The sequence below is a fragment of the Elaeis guineensis genome, chromosome 15 (genome assembly GCF_000442705.2).
Source record: "Elaeis guineensis isolate ETL-2024a chromosome 15, EG11, whole genome shotgun sequence".
NCBI lineage: Eukaryota > Viridiplantae > Streptophyta > Magnoliopsida > Arecales > Arecaceae > Elaeis > Elaeis guineensis.
The window spans coordinates 69,592,812-69,614,948 of NC_026007.2; the positions used below are offsets into that span (position 1 = coordinate 69,592,812).

General features: G+C 39.3%; 2 protein-coding genes across 4 annotated transcripts; both read left to right on the plus strand.

Moving 5' to 3' along the window:
* The first annotated feature begins 3,374 nt into the window (after window positions 1-3,374).
* Window positions 3,375-5,177, plus strand: LOC105058546 (GDSL esterase/lipase At1g74460). The gene is made up of 5 exons (XM_010941499.4): window positions 3,375-3,792; window positions 3,871-4,001; window positions 4,099-4,338; window positions 4,454-4,703; window positions 4,816-5,177. The coding sequence occupies exons 1-5, from the start codon at window positions 3,546-3,548 to the stop codon at window positions 5,058-5,060; spliced, it is 1,113 nt and encodes a 370-aa protein (XP_010939801.1). The 5' UTR covers window positions 3,375-3,545; the 3' UTR covers window positions 5,061-5,177.
* A 4,621-nt stretch (window positions 5,178-9,798) lies between these two features.
* LOC105058547 (soluble starch synthase 2-2, chloroplastic/amyloplastic) lies at window positions 9,799-20,757 on the plus strand. Of its 3 annotated transcripts, none has more exons than XM_010941501.4 (8): window positions 9,799-10,396; window positions 13,777-14,320; window positions 14,545-14,609; window positions 14,843-14,920; window positions 15,008-15,118; window positions 16,230-16,274; window positions 17,626-17,799; window positions 19,419-20,757. In XM_010941501.4, exons 1-8 carry the CDS (start codon window positions 10,022-10,024, stop codon window positions 20,373-20,375), a joined length of 2,349 nt encoding a protein of 782 aa, XP_010939803.2. In that variant the 5' UTR covers window positions 9,799-10,021; the 3' UTR covers window positions 20,376-20,757. The 3 variants fall into 3 exon arrangements, with proteins under 3 accessions (XP_010939803.2, XP_019710784.2, XP_073105137.1); XM_019855225.3 differs by having other exon boundaries at window positions 9,860-10,396; window positions 13,768-14,320; XM_073249036.1 differs by having other exon boundaries at window positions 9,860-10,396; window positions 14,843-15,118.
* Window positions 20,758-22,137: the final 1,380 nt, after the last annotated feature.

Consider the following 22,137-nt stretch of genomic DNA (forward strand, 5'->3'; position numbering starts at 1 on the left):
CCCTCTCCCCGCTCCTCGTGCGCAGATCCTGATAGATATCGAAGGAGCGGAGAATCTACGACGGCCTCGGCCTCTGAAGGCAAAAGGCTCCGACCAACATGGCCGATCGTCGATCGCCGACTCAACGGCTCGATCATCGATCGCCGAAACCGACGGCCTCGGCCTTTGAAGGCAAAATGCTTCGACCAACATGGCCGATCGTCGATCGCCGAATCAATGGCTCGATCATCGATCGCTGAAACCGACGGCCTCGGCCTTTGAAGGCAAAAGGCTCCGACCAACATGGCCGATCGTCGATCGCCGACTCAACGGCTCGATCATCGATCGCCGAAACCGACGGCCTCGGCCTCTGAAGGCAAAAGGCTCCGACCAACATGGCCGATCGTCGATCGCCGAATCAATGGCTCGATCATCGATCGTCGAAACCGACAGCCTCGGCCTTTGAAGGCAAAAGGCTTCGACCAACATGGCCGATCGTCGATCGCCGACTCAACGGCTCGATCATCGATCGCTGAAACCGACGGCCTCGGCCTTTGAAGGCAAAAGGCTTCGACCAACATGGCCGATCGTCGATCGCCGAATCAACCGCTCGATCATCGATCGCCGAAACTGACGGCCTCGGCCTTTGAAGGCAAAAGGCTCCGACCAACATGGCCGATCGTCGATCGCCGACTCAACGGCTCGATCATCGATCGCCGAAACCGACGGCCTCGACCTTTGAAGGCAAAAGGCTTCGACCAACATGGCCGATCGTCGATCGCCGAATCAACCGCTCGATCATCGATCGCCGAAACCGACGGCCTCGGCCTTTGAAGGCAAAAGGCTTCGACCAACATGGCCGATCGTCGATCGCCGAATCAACGGCTCGATCATTGATCGCCGAAACTGACGGCCTCGGCCTCTGAAGGCAAAGGGCTTCGACTAATGCGGCTGGCTAACTTGCCGACTTAGCTTCGACTAAGAAGGGCAAAACGCCAAGACGACCGCAGTCGCATTCGCGACATACCGATCTGGTCACGACCGGTCGAAGGATATTCGGCTTGCCGCCGTTTATCATACATCTCGACGCATACGTCCGACCAAGGGCTGGACAATGGATATTCGACTTGCCATCGTTATCCTATACGTCGGATGCTACTCGACAACAGATTCTGCGGAATGATCGTGTCAACGAGCAACGTTCGGGGTTGGCCGACCTCCGACCCGACGTGCATGCTCGACCTACAGTCGGGACGACCGATATTGGATCGTTCGTTGATGTGATCGCCAGAGTCGGGGCAGGAAAAGACGGAACACCACTCCTTTCGTCCGAAGCCATCGCCCACGTGTTCACACGAGCCAACACGACATCGGGCTCAGGAGTGGAGGGGGGCAACTGTTGGGGAATCCCCACCGACCGACTTACGGTCGAAGGGGCCGACCGGACGACTTCGACTGGCCGACCCCGACGGACGACTGGCCGACTCCGACGGCCGACCCTGACTGGCCGACCGACTGGCCGACCCCGACGGCCGACCCTGACTGGCCGACCGGCCGACCCCGACGGACGACTGGCCGACCCCGACGACCGACCCCGACGGCGGACTCCGACTGGCCGACCCCGACGGCCGACCCCGACGGCCGACCCTGACTGGCCGACCGGCCGACCCCGACCGACCGACTGGCCGACTCCGGCCAGAAAGTCTGATGGCCGACTCCGACTGGCCGACCGACCGACTGGCCGACTCCGACCGACCGACTGGCCGACTCCGGCCAGGAAGTCTGATGGCCGACTCTCGCAACATGATGCTCGCCGACCAATGGAGGGGCCCGACGCCACTCAGCTGGCTACCGACTTTGGGTCGGTCGGCTCCTCCAACCACCGTACAGCCGCCAGACGTCGTCAGCTCTGACACGGACATGCGGCGCAGTTACCTAGGGACATGGTCCCGCCGAGAGCCGGGTCAACCCTGGTGATTGGACGGCCACACGGCGACATGACGTTTTTACGGCGGCTCTGACAGTCCACAGTGAGTTGACAGTTCCTCACTTGTCCGCGCCATTAATGACGGCGCCATACCTAGCTCCACTATATATACCGGGGAGGGCAACAGTGCAAGGGGTCGATCCGCCCGTCTCTCCCACATACGCAGGCTCGCTCCTCTCTCCCTCCCTCTCTCTTTCTCAGAGCTCTCTGTCTGCATTTCACTGTTGCCCAGTCACCTCTCTGAATTGACCGTCGGAGGGTCCCCGCCGGAGCCGCCTCCGGTCAGTGCGGACTTCCTTTTGCAGGTGCACGCTTCCCGGCGATCGGGCGACGAGGCGATTGGCCGCAACAGGATTGTATAACCTGAGCAACCCTGAATATGAACCTTTTTGGACCTGATCTGAGACCCAACCAGATGCCAGTTCGGCCCTACAGGCCTTGGGCCACCCAAGCCCATCTCCAACCCTAGCTGTTCCTTTGTTCAGCTTTATGGTGTTCATTATGAACTTCATTATTTTGGTTTGAGTTTGATTTATAATATTGCGCATCCATAGAGTAAGTTATAACTTTAAGTAATTATCATTCCATTTTAGAGTTCACTTTGCTACATACATGATTAATTAATTTAGACGATGTTTATGAGAAAGAGTTTTTGTCCATTGCTAGGTTAGGTCATGCATTAGAAATCAATTGGAATTTAATCCTATGTTCTATCCACCAACCATTTTTTTTGTTCTTTCAAGTTAATTGTCTTGTGATAAATTGGAGCTTGTCCCAGTCATCTCACCCCTTTGCTTAGCACTTGGGACTTCTGGGCTTATCATGGAGATCGATATCCTCCTCTCTCATCATATCATGGCATTTGTCCATGTATGACGGATCGGGAGTAGTTGCTGATCCTACTACTAAATTGAACTGTGGCTGATTTTGAACAAGATCATTAGTTCTTTCAAGAACAGTTATCACTAATACAAAGAGCAATACTTTGATGTAAAAAATTAGAGTATAATTATATTTAGAACTTCAAATGTGCTGACACGAAGAAATGTAGGGATGGGTCTTCCTATCTTTTTCATAGAAATGTAAGTGTTAACATTAGAATTCTTTGCATGTTTCCTTGCTTTGTATTAAATATATGTGATGACTCAAGCTTATAGTTCAAGCGCACAAAATTTAATCGTATATAATATTTGATCAGAACAAGCAGGTCATCAAGGAAATCCATTAGGCCAACTCCTCACGAGCCGGTAAACCAAGACTTTGGAATGTCTCATGTTAGAAACTGGTTGTAGGTTGGAGTAGGTCCAGTGGTTGGTGCGCAACTTTTCCTAACCCCCCTACTCATTATCTCACAATGGCCTTCCCATGAAATCTCATCCCCAGTAAAGTACAAAAAATATCACCAAGTTTTCCTGCTTCTCACCTCTCAAAACTCCCAAGAGTCTCAACTGCTCAGGTTCCCATACTACCAATAGTACTGCGGTAGTTCTCTTGCATGAGTTTAAATTGAACCAGTCTCTTCCAAAGCCTATCAAACTTGCCTTTTAACCAGAACTCGGTTCCTCTAGAGGCCATTGCAATGGAGCAAAAGAATGTGAAACTAGCCATGGCCATGGCTTGGTTGGTAGTCTTTGGTCTTGCAAACAATAGATGTTCCTGCAAAGTTGTGCAGTTCATCTTTGGAGACTCCTTGTCTGATGCCGGGAACAACAATTATCTAACCAAGAGCTTGGCTCGGGCAGCACTGCCGTGGTATGGGATCGACTTTGGCAGTGGAATGCCCAACGGGAGATTCTGCAATGGTCGCACTGTTGCTGACATAGTAGGTAATTCTTTTATCCCTTCTTGTAATCAATCACAAACTCTGTTTCTCATCATACCGACTGATGTTAGCTACTTTCCAGGAGACAGCATGGGTCTCCCAAGGCCACCAGCATTTCTAGACCCCTCACTGGATGAGGATACGATACTTGAGAACGGAGTGAACTATGCATCTGGTGGCGGTGGAATTCTGAACGAAACCTCTTCATTGTTTGTAAGTTGAATTCACCCATGCAACTTGGGAAACACTTAGCTCTTCATCTCCATGAAGGAATACCAATGATTCCATGGGATCTCATCATGTGATGCAGATACAGAGGTTTTCCCTCTACAAGCAGATTGAACTGTTCCAAGGAACCCAAAAGTTGATAAGGATGAAGATTGGTGATGAGGCCGCCGACGAATTCTTCAGAGAAGCTCGCTATGTGGTTGCGATGGGAAGCAATGACTTCATCAACAACTACCTCCTCCCTTTGTACACTGACTCATGGACCTACAACGGAGAAACCTTCGTTAGGTACCTAATAAGTACACTTGAGGCTCAGCTCAGAGTAAGATAACAGAAACCTCTTAGACCACATCTTACACTGGTGATTCAATCACACCAATTAGCTAATTTGCAACTTCTGTTTCATCCTCTACCCTTTTGGATCTCTCAATATATAGCTACTGCATAGCATGGGGGCTCGGCAGCTGACGTTCTTCGGTCTAGGACCTATGGGTTGCATTCCATTGCAGCGCTTCATGACTTCCTCAGGGGGTTGTCAGCAGTCGACGAACAAACTTGCCATGACCTTCAACAAACAAGCAATCCAGCTTATAGAGAACCTATCAAGCAGCCTTCCTAATGCCACCTTCAAATTTGGGGATGCATATGATTTTTTCCAGCAGCTCATCGATCAGCCTTCCAAGTATGGTGAGTCCACCTTATTGGCTTTTTGTTGACAAAGATTATGCTGTTTGGCTTCTGCTTTATTCTTCTTCTTCTTCCTTCTGGTTCAGTGATCGGTCTGTTTGGATGATGGCAGGTTTTAACAACTCGGCTGCACCATGTTGCTCCTTGGGACGGATTCGACCAACTCTCACATGCACTCCTTTATCAACTCTATGCAAAGACAGAAGCAAGTATGTCTTTTGGGATGAGTATCATCCGACAGACAGAGCTAATGAGTTGATCGCAAATGAGATCATTAAAAAGCTTGGGTACAAGACAATCAATGGAACAGAGGCCACCAATGGAACAGTGGCCACCAATGGAACAGACCATCCATAGAAGTATCTGCTCAATACTTACTCCTTGTGTAACTTTTGCCATAGTAGCAAAGCAGCTATTGTAATAACTTAAAAATTTTCATATCATATAAAGGTTTCTTCCTTTCTTCCTTTCCTTTTTTTTTTTTCTTTTTCTCCTTCTCGTTATGCTTCATGTGGAGAAACGTGTTTTGGGTTTTTGTTTCACAATTTTTTATGAAGAGTCCTATGATGAACAAGGAGCTTGGTGGTTAAAATTAGGTGGTAGTTGGAATCGCGCCAACAGTAACAAGAGGGGCATGTGAATTATGCACGCGGATCATGTCAGATGATTTGGGACAATGATTTAATATTCCCTCATCATTATCTTTTTTTGCTATAAAATAAGGTGATATAGAATTAGTTTTATGTACGGCTAACATCCAGGGAGTATTTTTTTCTTATTGAATTTTTTTTTTTATGAAGTGATTTTTTTATATATTTGATTGATTATGAAAAAAATGATATATTATAAAATAGTTTATATTTATTTAAATATCTATTTTTATAAAAAAAGATATATAAAATATTTATTGTGCCCTTAATAAAGAGAAAATCCTCATCCTATTCCACCGCTTAATAATATTTTTGAAAAAAAAATTTACAATTCCTTCCCTTAAGCCTAAAGCCCAATTTATCGGTCTATACATGATTGGGCCACGATAGTTTTGACAAGATCTAGAATGAATGGCCCAGCCAGTGCTTAAACCAAACCGAGAGGCCTGATGGTTGGCATAACAATAATGACATTTGTCGATATGCTCCGCCATAGCACCTCTTCAATGTGAAATCAAAATGTAAAGGCGATGCAGCATCACGGAAGGTTATATTCTTATTTTCTAATTGCAGAAAGTCTTTCTCGAGGAAGTTCACTTTCATCTAAATAAACTAAGTCCAAATCGACTAACTAATAGGATGCTCCGATACAGTACAAAATTTTGCTTTAGACAATGATGAAAATTGACCTATACCATATTCCACATAAGTTTTTTTTTCATAAAATATAAAATTTTTATTTTTATAAAAAAATTATTTTCTCATGTCCCTTATTTGTGAACTCCAACTACATATGAGATATTTCTCCATTTTTTCATCTACCACACTTCTTTGCCCCCCTATTTTCATGAACCAAACGAGTCTTAGAAGAGTGTCATTGTCTTCATAAATCTTAATTTATTAATTATTTTATGTATCCTTAGTCATTTAGAGGATGACAGAAAGGAAATCGAAAGGTGACGAGGATTCTCATAGTGTCGTCTCGTTCTTGTTCATTACTTATTTGCTCTGAACACAACAGACTGGCTAATTCCACGTACTTTATTATTTTACTTCTGATTTGTCTTATTTTCCTTCTATGCTTCTCTCTTCATAGTTTTAAGATATAAATCTCGTTTGCCAATGCAACAGGCTTATCCTCTCCTTGGGTGCATGCCTGTTAGAAATAAGTGCTCCTAATCTCCACAAGATTTTATCTTCTCATTTAAATGGATGAGTTATTTGCAGTAAGACCTGGTCCTTAGGCTTCTCGTTTTCCATGCCTGTAAAGCACTAATTCTCCCAAGTCCCAGAAGTTGTATCTTTTACCAGGCCTTCTTTCAAGCAATATCTTTTTCTGCTACTAAAAAAAAGCAGTATCTTTTTCAAAGCCTTTGGCTGATCTTTTACAGGTTTCTATTACACAAAAAATGAAGCTGCTCAAACCTTAAATAGAGTGTCGAATGTTTGGCAAAATAGAGAATGGTCCAACAAGGAACCCAATTAACAAAGAGTGCTGAATGTTTCCCCAACAACTACTCTCGAAAGGAATCAACCCCGTTTTTAGTGCGATACAGAGGGTTCCGTCGATAATTTGAGGCCAAATTGCTAACTTTATCCTTGCGGTTCATAGGATAACTGATTTAGACCATTTCAGGGAGGCTTTGCATGAAGAGGTATTTCCATTAATCATAGGGATGAAAGTAATATAGATATTATCCGTTCAAATTTATTTTCATATCCGATCAATCCGAATATGAATAAAAATTTCAGGATCCGACTAATATCTGTATTCGTATCCATTTCCGTCAAAGAAAAATGGATATAGATAAATAACTATCTCATCCGAATCCGAATATCCGAATCTATATATAATCCTATATAATTTTATATATCACTTATTAAATTTTTTAAAAAAATATACATCATATAAACATATTATTGACTTGGTTTATTATATATTTAGTGATATCTTTGATTTTATAGTTATAAAATTTAATTATCTAAATTATATCCATAATTATATCCATATTTTCAGTATCCAAATTGTATCTGTATCCGTTTAAAACAAATATGGATATGAATTTTTTTATCCGAATAATATCCATATCCGTATTTATATTCGCCAGACAAAACAAATATGAATATGGCTATGCTAGTATCCAATCCGTATCTAATCCGATTTCAGTCCTAATTAATCCGATGTTAAAAAAAAAAAATTGCTTCAATTTTCAAAGATTTTTTGTGGATACATATTTCTTACCCTATTTCCTATAAAAGAAAGTAAAAAAGAAAAAATATTTACTAATACATTCTTGCATAGCCTCGATTTAATAAATCAATGTGCCTGTGTTTAGCGATGTCTTAACCGGTGGGTCTTTAAGCGGTTAATATTGATATTATACTATACTTTCACCTTCATATTTTATCAATTACAGGGAAGACTTTTATGCTCAACAATCTATAATTTCTATACTATGATGGCTAGGAAGTTCTTACTCTTTCATGGTTTGGCCAGTTGTGATTATTCCTCTATTGTTATACACATGCATGAAAAGAAAAGAGTCAACCTGCCTTCCTTCAAGCTTATGATCATAATTAGTACAGCTACTTTATGAAGACAAACTGCCATCAAGTATATACTTTTCGCTCAACCATTTCAGGATAGATTCAATGATTATGAAGCTACCTCCTCTTCATGTCTTCGACTTTTGGTGGGATCTGTTTGATATACTGCTAACTCAACTTCTTTTCCTTTGCCCTTCTAGTATTTACACCTTAAAACAGATCTCTCAGTATGACTGCTGTAGCACTACATTCATATTCTACTGTCACCCGTTCAGCAAATTTTCTATCAAGATGCCTGCTTCCTCTTTACACTCAATGGTGCTGTGCTGTATCAATATCTCAAATCCTGGCAGCCTGTTTATTGTTCTCCATATGATCATTCCATTTCTGTAAGCTTTTGCCTGTAGGAAAATGTAACAAATATCTCTATGCCCAAGTTTCAGACCTCATATTCTATACCTTCAACAGCAGAGCAATTTACTGAAGGTCCCTTGGAACTCAGCTGGTGTCTTTGCTCTAGGAGAATTTACTGTTTCGCCTCTCTTACTGGCGTTCATGCAAACAACTCAAAGCAGATGGTCACAAAGATTTCAAGAAATTGCATATCAACTTGGTTGGGGCTCTCTAAATTATACCTTTTGTTGTTGTTTCCTTCTCACTTTCGTGCAATAGTTCATTTGCATCCAGATCCTTCGTATGACGTAATGCTTCATTTGGCTCTGTTTGTAAACACATATTTAGACCGTCTCTTTTACTCTAATATAATCCCCAGTACACTTTACCCCGAAAAAAAAAGCCCTATTATACATATTTTTTCTTAGAAAAGGATATTAAGACAATGTTATCATATTAGCAAATAGAAATACTTGTGTTATCATATTAGCAAATAGAAATACTTGGAAAAAAAAAAAAAAGAGGATAAATTCAATGTCATATCCTACCTATCTTATATATCATAATAAACTCGATTAAAAGATATATTTCTATGAATTACTAATATTAGCATTGGGTATGCACGAGAAAACATCACCAAGCAGTTGGATAAGTTTATTCTTTTTTTGCTTTTTTCATCATTGATTTTCTACTTAGCCACTTATAAACATTGATTTTGATGGCTTTTTTCCGACCATGATGAGAGTATTTCTTTTTTCCATCAGAATAACTAAACTTTTTTCTTACATTTTGTTTTCATTATAATTAAAATTCTAAACACATAGGAATTTAGATAAGCAAGCAACGAGCGGGTATAAATTACAACAAAATCATTTCAAGCAGATAAGACACCAATGTGACCATCATTGATAAATAATATCAATAAAAATATATTTTTCGAGTATACTTTAATTGCTGCAAAATATCAAAATACAATCATATGTTCATATAATCCAAAAATTATCTCCTGATCCATCTGCTAAGGAGAGGAGGAGGAGGTGATGGTGAGATGTGTTGAAGACAAAGAAGGAGAAGATAAATGATGTGCGACATCAAGGCAGCAGCAAGGAGGCGGACGATGTGGAGAGGGGAGAGATGAGAGAAAGGATGGTGCGATAAATAAGATTTCAGGATGAGGATAGTTGATCGATTTTTAAAAAAATAATAAAATAAAAAAAATTAATAGATTTGATGATCTACTAATATTAAAATTTTTTAATTATTCCAATCTAATGGACGGTTAGAATGTTTCAATTGTTTCCATCAAAAATAATTGAGAAGCCCCTGAGCCCACCATAAGATATTTTGAGTGGCAACCTCCCCTCTTCTATCTCCACGTTCTCAAGCCTGTTCTCAAATGCAAACAACAGACTGGACTCGTTCTTTCTACAAGGAACCACTGTGGCCTCTCAATCCCTTCACCCCCCACAATTCTCTGGCTTTCCTTCACCTGTCACCCGGAAGATCGAAACCTCAAATTCCCTTGGCCTTCCCTCTCTGTGAACCCATCACAGAGGGATGCCGGCTTCCCTCTTGCCCTCTACTTCCCACCCTCCCTCCCCAAATGCAGCCACCCCGATCTCCTTCCCTGATTCTGCCTTCGTCTCTGCTTTCTTGAAGTTTGTTCACTGTACCCAAAAAAACTCATTTTTCTCTCTCTCTTTGTGAAGATAAACAGCAGGAAGAGAGATGGCATCGCTTGGATCTCTTCGTTTCCTCCTCGAATTGTCGAGTGGGAGTAATTCTGTTCTCTTTCAGAACAGAGCCGTCTGCCGTGGCAGGCCGTCCTCTGCCGCATTTTGTCGAGCGAGTCCTGCTGATTTCGATGGAAGTGCTCGTAAAGTGAGGTTTCCGAGGGTCAGAAGAGGCGAGATTTTGGTGGGTCCTTCGTTAGTTGGTGGAGAGAAAGGGAAGAAGGGTTTGCACGCCATTGGAAAAGGTGGCAGCTTTGAGGGTGAGGAGGGCGGGGATGATGGGGGAATAAATGATGGTGATGATGCCCTTCAGGCAGCCGTCGATAAGAGCGAGAAGGTTCGGGCAATGCAGAAGGAGCTGCTTCAGAAGGCACCTCTCTCTCTCTCTTTCTCTCTCTGTATCTCTCTGCAAGTCATCTTCTTGTTATATCTACAGTTTTGTAGAAGGTTCAGAATTGACTAGTTTTTGGATACATAATGCAGGAGTTCTCTAATTTTGTCCCAATTGAATCTTGATATGTGTATGTATGTTTGTATATATCATGTATGAATGTATCTGCTATAAGTTCAGAACAGACTCTAACCGAAACGATGAAATCGTCTTGTGTATACTGGTTGCAGAGTTTTCATCGTGAAAGGAGAAGAAGAAAGAATTTTGAAGTCAAGATTAGCTAGACTTGCCCAGTAAAGCCACACAAAGAACTTGCAAGGATGTTGTCTTTAGTCCTACTTCTGCTCAACTGGATAGTGCTACATTTAGGAAAAGAAAAATTTTTAACCAAAATAGGTGGTTTGTTTTCGTAGTTTTTGTGTACTATATTGACCATTGAAAGAAGTTTTGCATTGTTCTTCATAATTTTTGCATAAGAATTAAAATGAGGCTGTATCCTTAATATATTTGGTTTGCTTCTCTTGTGATGTTAGTTTCAGTCAAACTCCTATGTCCATTGATGCTCCTGAGTGAGACTTGTAAAACTTTAAGCCTGTGATATCTTTAGGAAAAAATTCCTTATTCAGATATCAGAGTTTGTTATTCATCATTGGATTACTCATCGTGTGTTGTTTGAGTTATTGGAGTGAACAGTTCATTATGAGTTAAGAAATCAACATATATTTAACCTTCATTACCATTTGCAATTGGTAAGTTCTTGAGGAGAGTCCAGCATAGATTGGAAGCTATGAAATATCATGCTCTACTTTGTGCATTTATCAGATCATGAATGCTGAATTATATCATAGGTCATATAAAGTAGCTAACCAGACAATTAATTTTGATTTGGACAACTTAGGATACATATAAACTATGATTGAAACTAATTTGGCTACTTATAGATCATAAATCATATCGAGGTTATGTTGATGACTTTGGGGTTTCTTGATGTATACAGAAGAAATCTTAAAAAAAATATGATTTCTGATGAACTTATTGGTGGTAGAGCCTTCTTCAAAAAGCTCTAAAGGATAAGCTACATAAGCAATATTATTGATTTTCCTCCCTAACAGCAATTTTGATGTGGTAGCTTTGTCCTTTGTAATGATCACGGCTGGTAAGTCCATCACTTCGAATGATCGTTCATGGACCAGTTTGTAACCATTTCAGAATTTAGTATTCCATGTTTAGTGACATGAATTTTCGGTTTAAATGTTTTTGTAATCAAACTTGCTTTAGTAGTATGCAAGCTTTAGCCCTAGTGTCAAATTAGAAGTATACACACATAATTTCATATGCTAGACCACAAAAAAAAAAAAAAAAATCTGGATAGATATTAATGAAAGAGGTTGGAATAAGTAAATGAATATCACATGATGACTTAAACCAAAAAAAAAAATTGCAGGATGACGTATCATCTAATAGTGTTTTCATTTGCTTCATTCTAAAAGAATTGCATGCTTAGTCAAATTAAATAGAAAGCAAAAGAGTCAAAAAATTCATATTTTCATTATTTACAATGTTGAGTCATTGAAAAAGTATTATTTCTCAAAGATGTGAGTTTTCAGGACTGGTGAGCACTTATTGGCACCTCAAAACTGGAGTGACTCTAATTGGGGATGCTCATCATGGGCACTTCAAAAAGTTTAATCTGCCGTCAGCACAGATTTTTAAGTATTATATCAAATGACACTTCCGTGCAAGTGGGGCTAGAAATAGGTTAGGTTTGGATAGGGCCAATCCTTGCTAGAGCGCTTAAATTATTTTTGTTAGGCTTCAGGATGGGCTAAACTTGAATTTTTCCCAGAACCAAGGTCCAAGCACAACCTAAGCCTAATCCCCTAGTTCGACTTTAAGCCAAATGAGCTTGACTATCTCCAATAACCAGTAAGGTCCATGGGTTTGCGCTGATTGATGAAGCGGGATTGGGGGTAGGTGGAGGGCAGGACATCAGAAGTGGGTTGTGGAGTTATATGATGGAGAAACAAAACATGTCATTGATGGATGAACAGTTATTAGGGGCTTCATGGAGGAGGTGGAGGGAAGCAACGCAATGTATCCTGCTTTAGAGGGATGTGGGAAGGGCAGTGGATTAGAAAGGTACCCAGTTATCATTATCTATTTATTGGAAACAATACATCCAATTTCGACAAAGGAGCAAATGAATCCATAGCAGCTATCTCAATTTTTTACATTGAGGAGAAAGATTATCTACAGATAAGGATATCACATTGTTGGTTGTCATTCATAGGCGTAGATCATGTGGAAAAGTTTGTTAGTAGACAATTCAACACTCCTCTCAGTAAAATAAAATATCACCTTTAGGGCATAGGCCCTAAAATACAACTGAACGCCTAAACCTATTTTTCCATAGAGGATGTGAAAATTTAGAGCCCTGCCTTTCTCATGTTCCAGCTTCAAGTAAATTCTGGGAAAACCTTTACTTGGTCATTTATTGCTTTTGCCAACATTTAGCATGATGTCAGTGAGGTTTCCAATAAATATATTAATCCAAGTGGCTGCATCAGGGAGATTAAAATGGAACAGTGAAATTTAAGTGCAACACCTAGTAAAATTTCTGCAGTTGCATGGAAGTTGATGGAGGCTGTACAGGATTTTTCTGGAAGTAGTTGTTAACCAGATTTTGGAAAGCAGTACCTTCATGGCAACCAATATACTAATTTAATGGAATTTGATGCTAGCAGTGGCCCGCATTATTTCTTGAGGAAAAGCTTTTGTTCATCTGTGTTCCATAAGTAAAATATTTTCCTTAAAGTTGGAGGGTGTGAACCGGCTTAGTTGGTAAAGCTCTCTTGTGTGGATACAAGAGACCCTATTCTGTTGGTCATCCACCCATTCTAGTTATCAAGAAACATAAAAAATGATGATATGTTCAGTATACAATATTGATTGAAATTATGCAATCCCATAAACTGATTGGACATTATAGCATGCTTTGCTTTACAACATTTTACAAGATGCTTTCTGGTACTTTTCATCATCATCAGTGAATTTCTTCGGTAGTTATTGTTAGATTATGTGGCCATCTAGCATAAATTTTTTGATGCACATAGACTAATGTATGCTATGCTCAACATAAACCAGCTTAGCCTTATTTTCCAACTCACAACTAGTGTTAATTCCTTTAATGTTGTTTAAGCTGATGTTATTATTATTTTAATGTTTGAGTGAACATATATCTTACCTAATGTCTTTCACCAGCAACCTATAACAATTTATTCTCATGTCTGATTTATCTTATTGACCTATGTAATCTACTGTTGAACGTGCATCCTTTTGACTTTCTCAAGCTGTTGCAGGTTGTGGAAAGAAGAAATCTTGACTCGTCTCTAATAAATAGTGAAGTTAGAGCAGAAGAGGATATGGTTTCTTATGCTAAGAGTGATGAAACCTCAAATCTGAATCTAAGTCCAAGCAGTGGATGGCCTACTGGAAGATACAAGAGCAGTATTGTTGCTGACAGTTTTTCCCAATCAAGTGAAGCTATGATATCAGAGACTCCACCTGGTAGTGCCAATGGAACTTTTCTTAATAAAGAGATGGAATCTGGTAGGAACACACAAGTGGAACGAGCATTTGCAGCTGGTATTGGATTAACCAGAGAAGCTGATCCGGAAGCAGCTGCGTCTAAGACTGCATCACAAGTTCTCTTAGCATCCTCGGAAACATATGATGCAAAAGATGTAATTCTTGAGGACCCATTGGGAGCAAAGCTAGACAATACAGATGCAGAAGATGATGTAGATTCTGAGGAAGGAAACATGGATGCCCCTCCCTTGGCTGGGGCAAATGTCATGAATGTCGTAGTGGTAGCAGCAGAATGTGCCCCTTGGTCTAAAACAGGCATTTACATTTAACTATGGCTTTGTATATCTATAATTTCAATAGCTGTATTTTTACATATCTAATTTTCTGTCCCATTTTCTGATCCTGCAAGCATATGCTCTATAATTTCTCAATTTTTAATTAAGATTATTTTATCAAATTTTCTTTGAGCTTTCATTAGCACCAATTAAAGTGTCTTTGTAATTCAAATATGCTATAATGACATGTAGAATTTTCTGCAGGTGGACTTGGGGATGTTGCTGGAGCTTTGCCAAAGGCTTTGGCCAGAAGAGGCCATCGAGTTATGGTATTTCTTTTAGATTTTATTTCTCAAAAATTGCAGGTTGCAATCTGAATCATTCATATTTATGATTATAGCTACATTGCCATAGGTGATACTGATTAGCAAGTTCAGATCAAAATACTGGAATTGCATTTTGGAGACTGGGGGAACTGGTCTTTCTGGTCTTTAAGGAACATTAAACTATGGAGTTCTGTTACGAAATTAATAGGTTGCACACTTTTTATTTACTCTTTTAGGTTGTGGCACCGAGGTATGGTAACTATGCTGAAGCTCAGGACATAGGAGTTCGCAAACGCTACAAGGTCAATGGGCAGGTATGTGGCTGTTATATCATGAGTAGCTTGGCTAGCACAACAAGGTACATGTTTAACTTCATTGTTTCTGTGCTATTTACGGTGCAGGATTTGGAAGTAATTTACTTTCATGCCTACATTGATGGTGTGGATTTTGTGTTCATTGATAATAACCTTTTTCATCACCACCAGCATAACATTTATGGGGGAGTCCGGCTGGTAAATTCTCATTAACCTGCGTGCTTTATATTTGTAGAAAATAATCTCTTCTGCTTACGAGTTCTTTCCCCTCAATTAATCTCAAGAAATCATTTGGTTCATGAGAAGTGGAGGGGGAAGAGGCACTTCCTGGGAAATGGAGAAGGGATCTCTTGTTTGATTGGAGTTTTAAGAGGAAAGAGAATGGAAAAATCTCTTTCCATGGAAAGACACTTCCCATCTCTTCTCCGGGAAGTGGAGAAGGGATCTCTTTTTTTATTGGAGTTTTAAGAGGAAAGAGAATGGAAAAATCTCTTTCCATGGAAAGACACTTCCCATGTTTCATGGGAAGTGGAAACTCATGAGGGAGGTGGGTTTTGAGACTTCCCATGGGATGAAAATTGATGGACCTTTTTTCTTTCCAAAAGTACTCTTTAAGATCCACAGTTAAGATTTTGTTAATATCAATGGATGGTTAGGATGAATTATTGATTAATGATATAATGATTAGGATGAAACACTGAATATTAACATAATGCTAATAATATTATTATTATATTTATTATATTTTAATATTTATATTAATATAGTATTTATATTAATATATTGATATTTATATTAATATAATATTATGTTTAATATTATATTTATATCTATATTAATAAATTTATTATATTAAAATATTAGTGTTATATTAATATAATATTAATATATATTAGTATCATAATATAATAAATTATTATGATATAATATTATATTATAATATATTAATATTATATTTATATTAATATAATATTATTATTTATATAAAATTTATGAGAAAAAAAGGTATGGTCTTATATCTATTAAGGGTATAACAGGTATTCTATACAATTTTTCAAAAACATGGATGCTCAACCAAACATTAGCCACTTTACAATAAATCGCTTTCCCACCATCACCTAAGCATGTCAAAATTCTATTCTTAGAAAATAACTTTCCAGAAAGTTATTTCCTGGAAAGAAAAGTTCTTCCCGCAAACCAAACGAGTCCTTAGCAATCTCTCAATTGAAGTATGCCATTTTTATATATATGCCCTTAACCAGTTTTATATTCTGATTATGTTGTAACTTTGGTCTCTACTTGCATACAGGAGGTACTAAAACGGATGGTTTTGTTCTGCAGGGCAGCTGTAGAGGTATTCTTCAAGTCTGAACAAACTCATCAAATCAACTGATCCATGCTGATGAAATTTTATAAAATAATCCTAACTGAGAAAATTCACAAGTGTTCTGCACTTGTTAGGATATTATGCAGGAGGCAAGTCCACATGTTAAGCATCTGAATGCTGTTTTAGTGCTGCCTCAAGATTAGAAATCAAAAGCTCCTAAGACACATTGTTCTTGAGGCAGGCATAAATTGACATTTTGTGTCGTGGACATTATGTAATGATGCTTTTCTTTTCCGGCATATTATTATTTGTAGCCTGACTCATGAAGTTGTCTTATGTTGAAAATCATATCTCGCAGATTCTTGGTAAATATTTGAAAAGATACACAATCTTTATCACAGAAGACCAACTTATTTACAGCACTTAGGCTGTGACAGTTGGGTATGCAATCTTTAGTTAGAAAGTTGACTTCAAACCCCATGTAGATGGAAAGGGGCTTGTTGGTCAAGGGAAACTTACTCTATATTCCTTGCGACTAGAAGCACTTTAATCTATCAGAAATTACGAAAGGCCACTATATTTCTTTTATTTACCCCATTTTCCTTCTTTGCAGATCCTGAATTAGTTTAGCTGTCATACTTGTTTTCTTGGTCTTTAATCTGAAAACACTCCAAGTCAAAGGTTTTCTATTTTCAGAATTTTTAGAAGCAACCCATGCTTGAACAGCCAAACTTTTGCCTCACCTTTCTAGATGTGTGTTTTCCCTTTGTTCTTTTTGTGGTTTTCCCAGTTTTCTCTTTCTACATGGATTTGCATCTCTATTATGTGCATAAATTTAAAGTGGCTCAATGAGGTAGAGCCTGAGCTTTTTGAAACGTGTTTTTAATTGATTCAAGCTCTTGACATGTTAGGAATATAATGAGTTGTGTAGTCACCTTGCTGAATAATTGTTTTTCTGGTTTCTCTTTACTAGTTGGTAGTCAATTATCACTCTATATTATCCTTCCAAAAGCTAAACCGTGTTTAGTTATCTCATTCTTTACACAAAATCATGGATTACTTCATAATAGGAATTATATGATATCACCATAATGCCATAGCTTTCCTCATCCGAAAAATTATGCTGTGAACCAGATACCTTTGCTGTTCCTGTTGGATTATCTTTAAATGTTAAAGTCTTATAGACGAATATCTATATCAAAGCTAGTATAAATTAAGTTAGGATATTTATAGATATTTCCCCTTTCTGATATCTGTGTGAGTCTTATCTCCTCTCACAACGAGGTGTGCATGTATTAAGGATTCTATTTATTGATTTCTTTAAGTATATCTTATTGTTTCAGATTAATTTTTATGAAGGCTAATTAGTTGCTCTCAGGTTCCTTGGCATGTTCCATGTGGTGGTGTCTGCTATGGAGATGGGAATTTGGCTTTCATTGCAAATGATTGGCACACTGCACTCTTACCAGTTTATCTGAAGGCATACTATCGTGACAATGGCTTGATGAAATTTGCCCGATCTGTTCTGGTGATACACAACATAGCCCACCAGGTTAGTCCTCTAATTTTATGGTTGTTTTATTTGTCAGTTCTAGTTAATTATGTGTATTCAGAATTTGGCATTATAGCATTTATGCTTGCTTGGCCACATTTGACTAGGTTGTGGGTCCTTCCTAATGGATCTTACTCAAGTAACTGGTGCCTCCTTGATTAGATTTAACATTCCCTTGTGCCAAACTTGCAGCTATGTCATTTACCTAGTCATTGGCATAATTCATAAACCTGTCTCCCAGGGATGTTACTTTCAACTATACCAAAAGGTAATCCAGTTTATATCGTCTCGTATCTAATATTAGTTGTGCCAAGGAAACTTCATGCAGTCTAAAATGATTCATCCATCCGAATAGACAAACATAGAAAAGGCAGTACATCAAACTAGTTATTGTTAAAACCAAGACTTGTTGTCTTTATGCATAAGCGGCTTAATTCTTTGAAAACACAACCTTTCTTAGAAGTAAATATGATCTAGAATCAGACCTGGACTTGATCTTCTCTATTATATGTAAATCTAGTTTGAGCTTATTAGGTTTCCTAATACTTGATTTCATATTCAGCATTTTATATTCCTGGTAGTTGGAATATAGTGCGCATGGAGATCTTTCTCCTTGAGGAAGAAGACCTATCCAACAATGGGGTAGCAAGATAGGCTGAAGAGAGCAACAACAAAAATAGCTCTCAAACTTACAAAATAATAGAGAAATAGAAATTTAATTCCACTCAAGATGGCTTTTATAATGACTAGGCACCCCTATTTATAGTAGTAAGATCCTTTGAACCTACCCGTGAATGCATCTACATTCGTTTCTTGCTAAAAGTTTAAGAGGTTTTTTACAAATAAGGAAAATAATCATAGAAAAGAATCATCCTTGTCATTTGGCAAGATTTGATTTGATACAAATGTACAAAGTGGTCGTAGAAGTAATCTCCTTTCGATTGAATAGGGTCTGTAATCGATCTTGATGCGGGTCCTTCCAAGTATGCCTGGATTTGATGATATCAGCCATATTTGATCATATCTCCAAGATTTATTTTACCAACTTGTACCAGTCTTCTAAATTGGTTTAAATCCAAGCCTGATGTTGAATCCCTTTGCTCCCTTGGTCAATTTCTGGCATATACCTATTCAAATATATGTTGGCTAGGTCCGCGACATGAGCATCTCAGCATATTGGATAATTCCTTCAAGCATACTTTTAATTATCTTGTTACGAGTTGCCAACCTTTTAATTTCATTAGTTATTTACTAAAAGGGAAATGCTTAGGGGGGTTATGGTCTTATAAATGAATGAAAACTATGAAACATTAAACCATAAACTGTGAGATTTGTGCCATTTTTTGCACGGTGTATGTATTTCATTGCTGGTTTGGCAACCCCCACCCCAAAACTAATGCTTAGGCATCTGAGATGGAAATGATCTTCCAAATTATTGTTAGTTTTGGCATACTTGAAACTAAAGAGGACATGCTTTCCAAGGATCCTGCTAAGGTACTTGGGTTCCATATACATGGTGAGGTAGTATTCATATTATATTCATATTGGAGCATTCAAGCTATATGCGATAAGCCAGGGAGTCTTGTTCTTTCAGATTCTAATCCTGATTTGTCTTCCAGGGTCGTGGTCCTGTAGAAGATTTCTTCCATATAGATTTGCCGGATTACTACATGGACCTTTTTAAACTGCATGACCCAATTGGAGGTGATCACTTCAATATATTTGCTGCTGGCTTGAAGACTGCCGACCGTGTGGTTACTGTTAGCCACGGTTATGCATGGGAGCTGAAAACATCAGAAGGTGGTTGGGGCCTGCATGAGATCATCAACCATAACCACTGGAAATTCCAAGGCATTGTCAATGGGATTGATACAAAAGAATGGAATCCTGAGTTCGACGTACACCTTAAATCTGATGGCTACACTAACTATTCATTGGAAACTCTACAGGCAGGAAAGCCCCAATGCAAGGCTGCCCTGCAGCGAGAGCTTGGCCTGCCTGTCCGTGCTGATGTTCCCATCCTTGCTTTTATTGGGAGGCTAGACCAGCAGAAAGGCGTGGACCTCATTGCAGAGGCCATCCCTTGGATTGTTGGTCAGGATGTGCAGTTAGTTATGTTGGGCACTGGGAGGCCAGACCTCGAGGATATGCTGCGGAGGTTTGAGAGTCAGTACTGTGACAAGGTCAGGGGATGGGTAGGGTTCTCAGTGAAGACGGCACACCAAATTACAGCAGGTGCAGACATTTTGCTTATGCCATCAAGGTTTGAGCCTTGTGGGCTCAACCAGCTGTATGCTATGATGTATGGTACAATTCCAGTGGCACATGCCGTCGGTGGCCTTAGAGACACTGTCATACAGTTTGATCCTTACAAGGAGAGTGGCTATGGGTGGACCTTTGATCGGGCAGAGGCACACAAACTGATCGATGCATTGGGTAACTGTTTGAACACATATTGGAATTATAAGGAAAGTTGGAGAGGACTTCAAACTCGAGGGATGATGCAAGACCTTAGCTGGGATAATGCCGCTCAACACTACGAGGAAGTCCTTGTTGCTGCAAAGTATCAGTGGTGATTCTTCAGAACATCCTAGCAGATTGGTCAGGAGTGATATTTCATTCTGCAGCCATTGGAGCTCTGAATTTCAGCCGTTTGAGGCTACTGGCAGCACACAGCTACAAGAGATTATTCCATAGTCCTGAGTCATCAGGTCCTAATTTTCTTTCACGTAGGGAGGACAAAGTATTGCTGCCGTTCTGATGTAGTCTATTATTTTCTCTAGCGTTGTTAATTTAGTCGAGTTCTTCTTAATGATATTGTACTGGAGAATTTGTTCAGTAGATGGTAAGAACCACTGCCTACCCTCCTCTCTGGACTAAGTTTTGAAGTGAATCATCTCAATAAAACATGGAGTCTGTATGCTCTGTTTATCAACATGAAAAATTACCTTTGCTTTCCTTTTTCTTCTTTTTGGAAAATCTTAGAGCTGACCTCAGGCTAGTAAAGAAACCACTTGCCAGAGTTTTTATTTCCCCTTCGCATGCATTACTAGGCAATGAAATAAATGGAAGGATAGGTCCTGTTCTAGGGTAACAGCTGTATTGGGTTCTGATGGTGGGGAGATCAATATGCAAAAGAGGGTGGGTAAAAGGGAAGAAGATTTTTCCAAAATTGTGGTAAGTGAATTAATAGCTGAATGTACATACTCATGTAGGTAAAAACAGCTTACATGCAGTATTAACCTCATTCCATTCCCCTTAAGCTGGATACTGGGGATGTTTTAGGAGTGGGCTGCTTAATCCTCATGCTTTATGTAGGTGGCCTTCTACATGCACATGTCCTGCTTGATTCAATGGTAAATCTGAGCAATTATGGAGAGAATGCTGATGAGTTCCTGATGACAAGTTTATAGGAGATGTATTATTAGATTACTACTTCAAGATTAAGCAAGAGGCAGGGTATTCTACATGTGCCTTTTTTGGATCTAATGGCAAAGCAAGCATTGGGTTTAACCTAATATATATATATATATGTGGTCCTCACAGTGTATCTTTCGTTCATTTTTAACCATGAAATAGATATGGAGTTTTTGGCTGCGTATGTTGAAAGCTCTTAATTGCATATTGATAGAAAATAGATTTGGGTTGGGCACCCATAATGGGTCAGCATGACTTAGTTCATTTCTAATAAAACTATCAAAAGACAGTTATATTTTTTAATCTCTCACTCTTACATCATTATTTAAAAAAAAAGATAAAAACTACCCTTTGAGAGTCTTCTTTTGTAAAAACTCTTCGAGATATCTTCTATAAAAAGATTTTTTTCTGGAATAAAACTCACACCTAGTCTATAGAAAAAATTATTTTCTGCTTATGATTGCAATTGGGACTAGCCGGTAAAACAATTTAATTCAGGACCGTAAGTATAAGTTTTATTTTAAATCCAACACATATAGCTGCTTCACAGCATTAATAATCACTTTGATACAATTGTCCTCCTCCACTTTTGCATTGTTGTTCCAGGATGAGATGCAGCCACGCTTTCAATAGGGTAAAAGCTGGCACTATGCCATTCTGTCAATAGGGAAAAGGCCAGCACTGTGACATGTACCTTTTGTAAAAGTGTCAGGAAGGTCTTCCATTTGTAAAATGGCAACTTCCATTATAAGATATCATCAAAATAAAAACTTCCATTATAAGAGGAATATTATAGGACAAAATTTTAACAGAGAACTTTGTAATGTATTTCTTTTCTACTAGTTTTTATTGGAGTTCATCTCACCAGAAGTCTTGTTTGAGTGCATGCATAGATATTCTGAATACATTAAAAGATTTGCA

Coding starts and splice junctions, on each gene's coding strand:
- LOC105058546 (XM_010941499.4), top strand. CDS start 3,546: ATGGAGCAAAAGAATGTGAAACTAGCCATGGCCATGGCTTGGTTGGTA. Junction 3,793..3,870: donor CACTGTTGCTGACATAGTAG/GTAATTCTTTTA, acceptor GCTACTTTCCAG/GAGACAGCATGGGTCTCCCA. Junction 4,002..4,098: donor ACGAAACCTCTTCATTGTTT/GTAAGTTGAATT, acceptor CATGTGATGCAG/ATACAGAGGTTTTCCCTCTA.
- LOC105058547 (XM_073249036.1), top strand. CDS start 10,022: ATGGCATCGCTTGGATCTCTTCGTTTCCTCCTCGAATTGTCGAGTGGG. Junction 14,610..14,842: donor GAAGAGGCCATCGAGTTATG/GTATTTCTTTTA, acceptor TTACTCTTTTAG/GTTGTGGCACCGAGGTATGG. Junction 16,275..17,625: donor TCTGCAGGGCAGCTGTAGAG/GTATTCTTCAAG, acceptor AGTTGCTCTCAG/GTTCCTTGGCATGTTCCATG.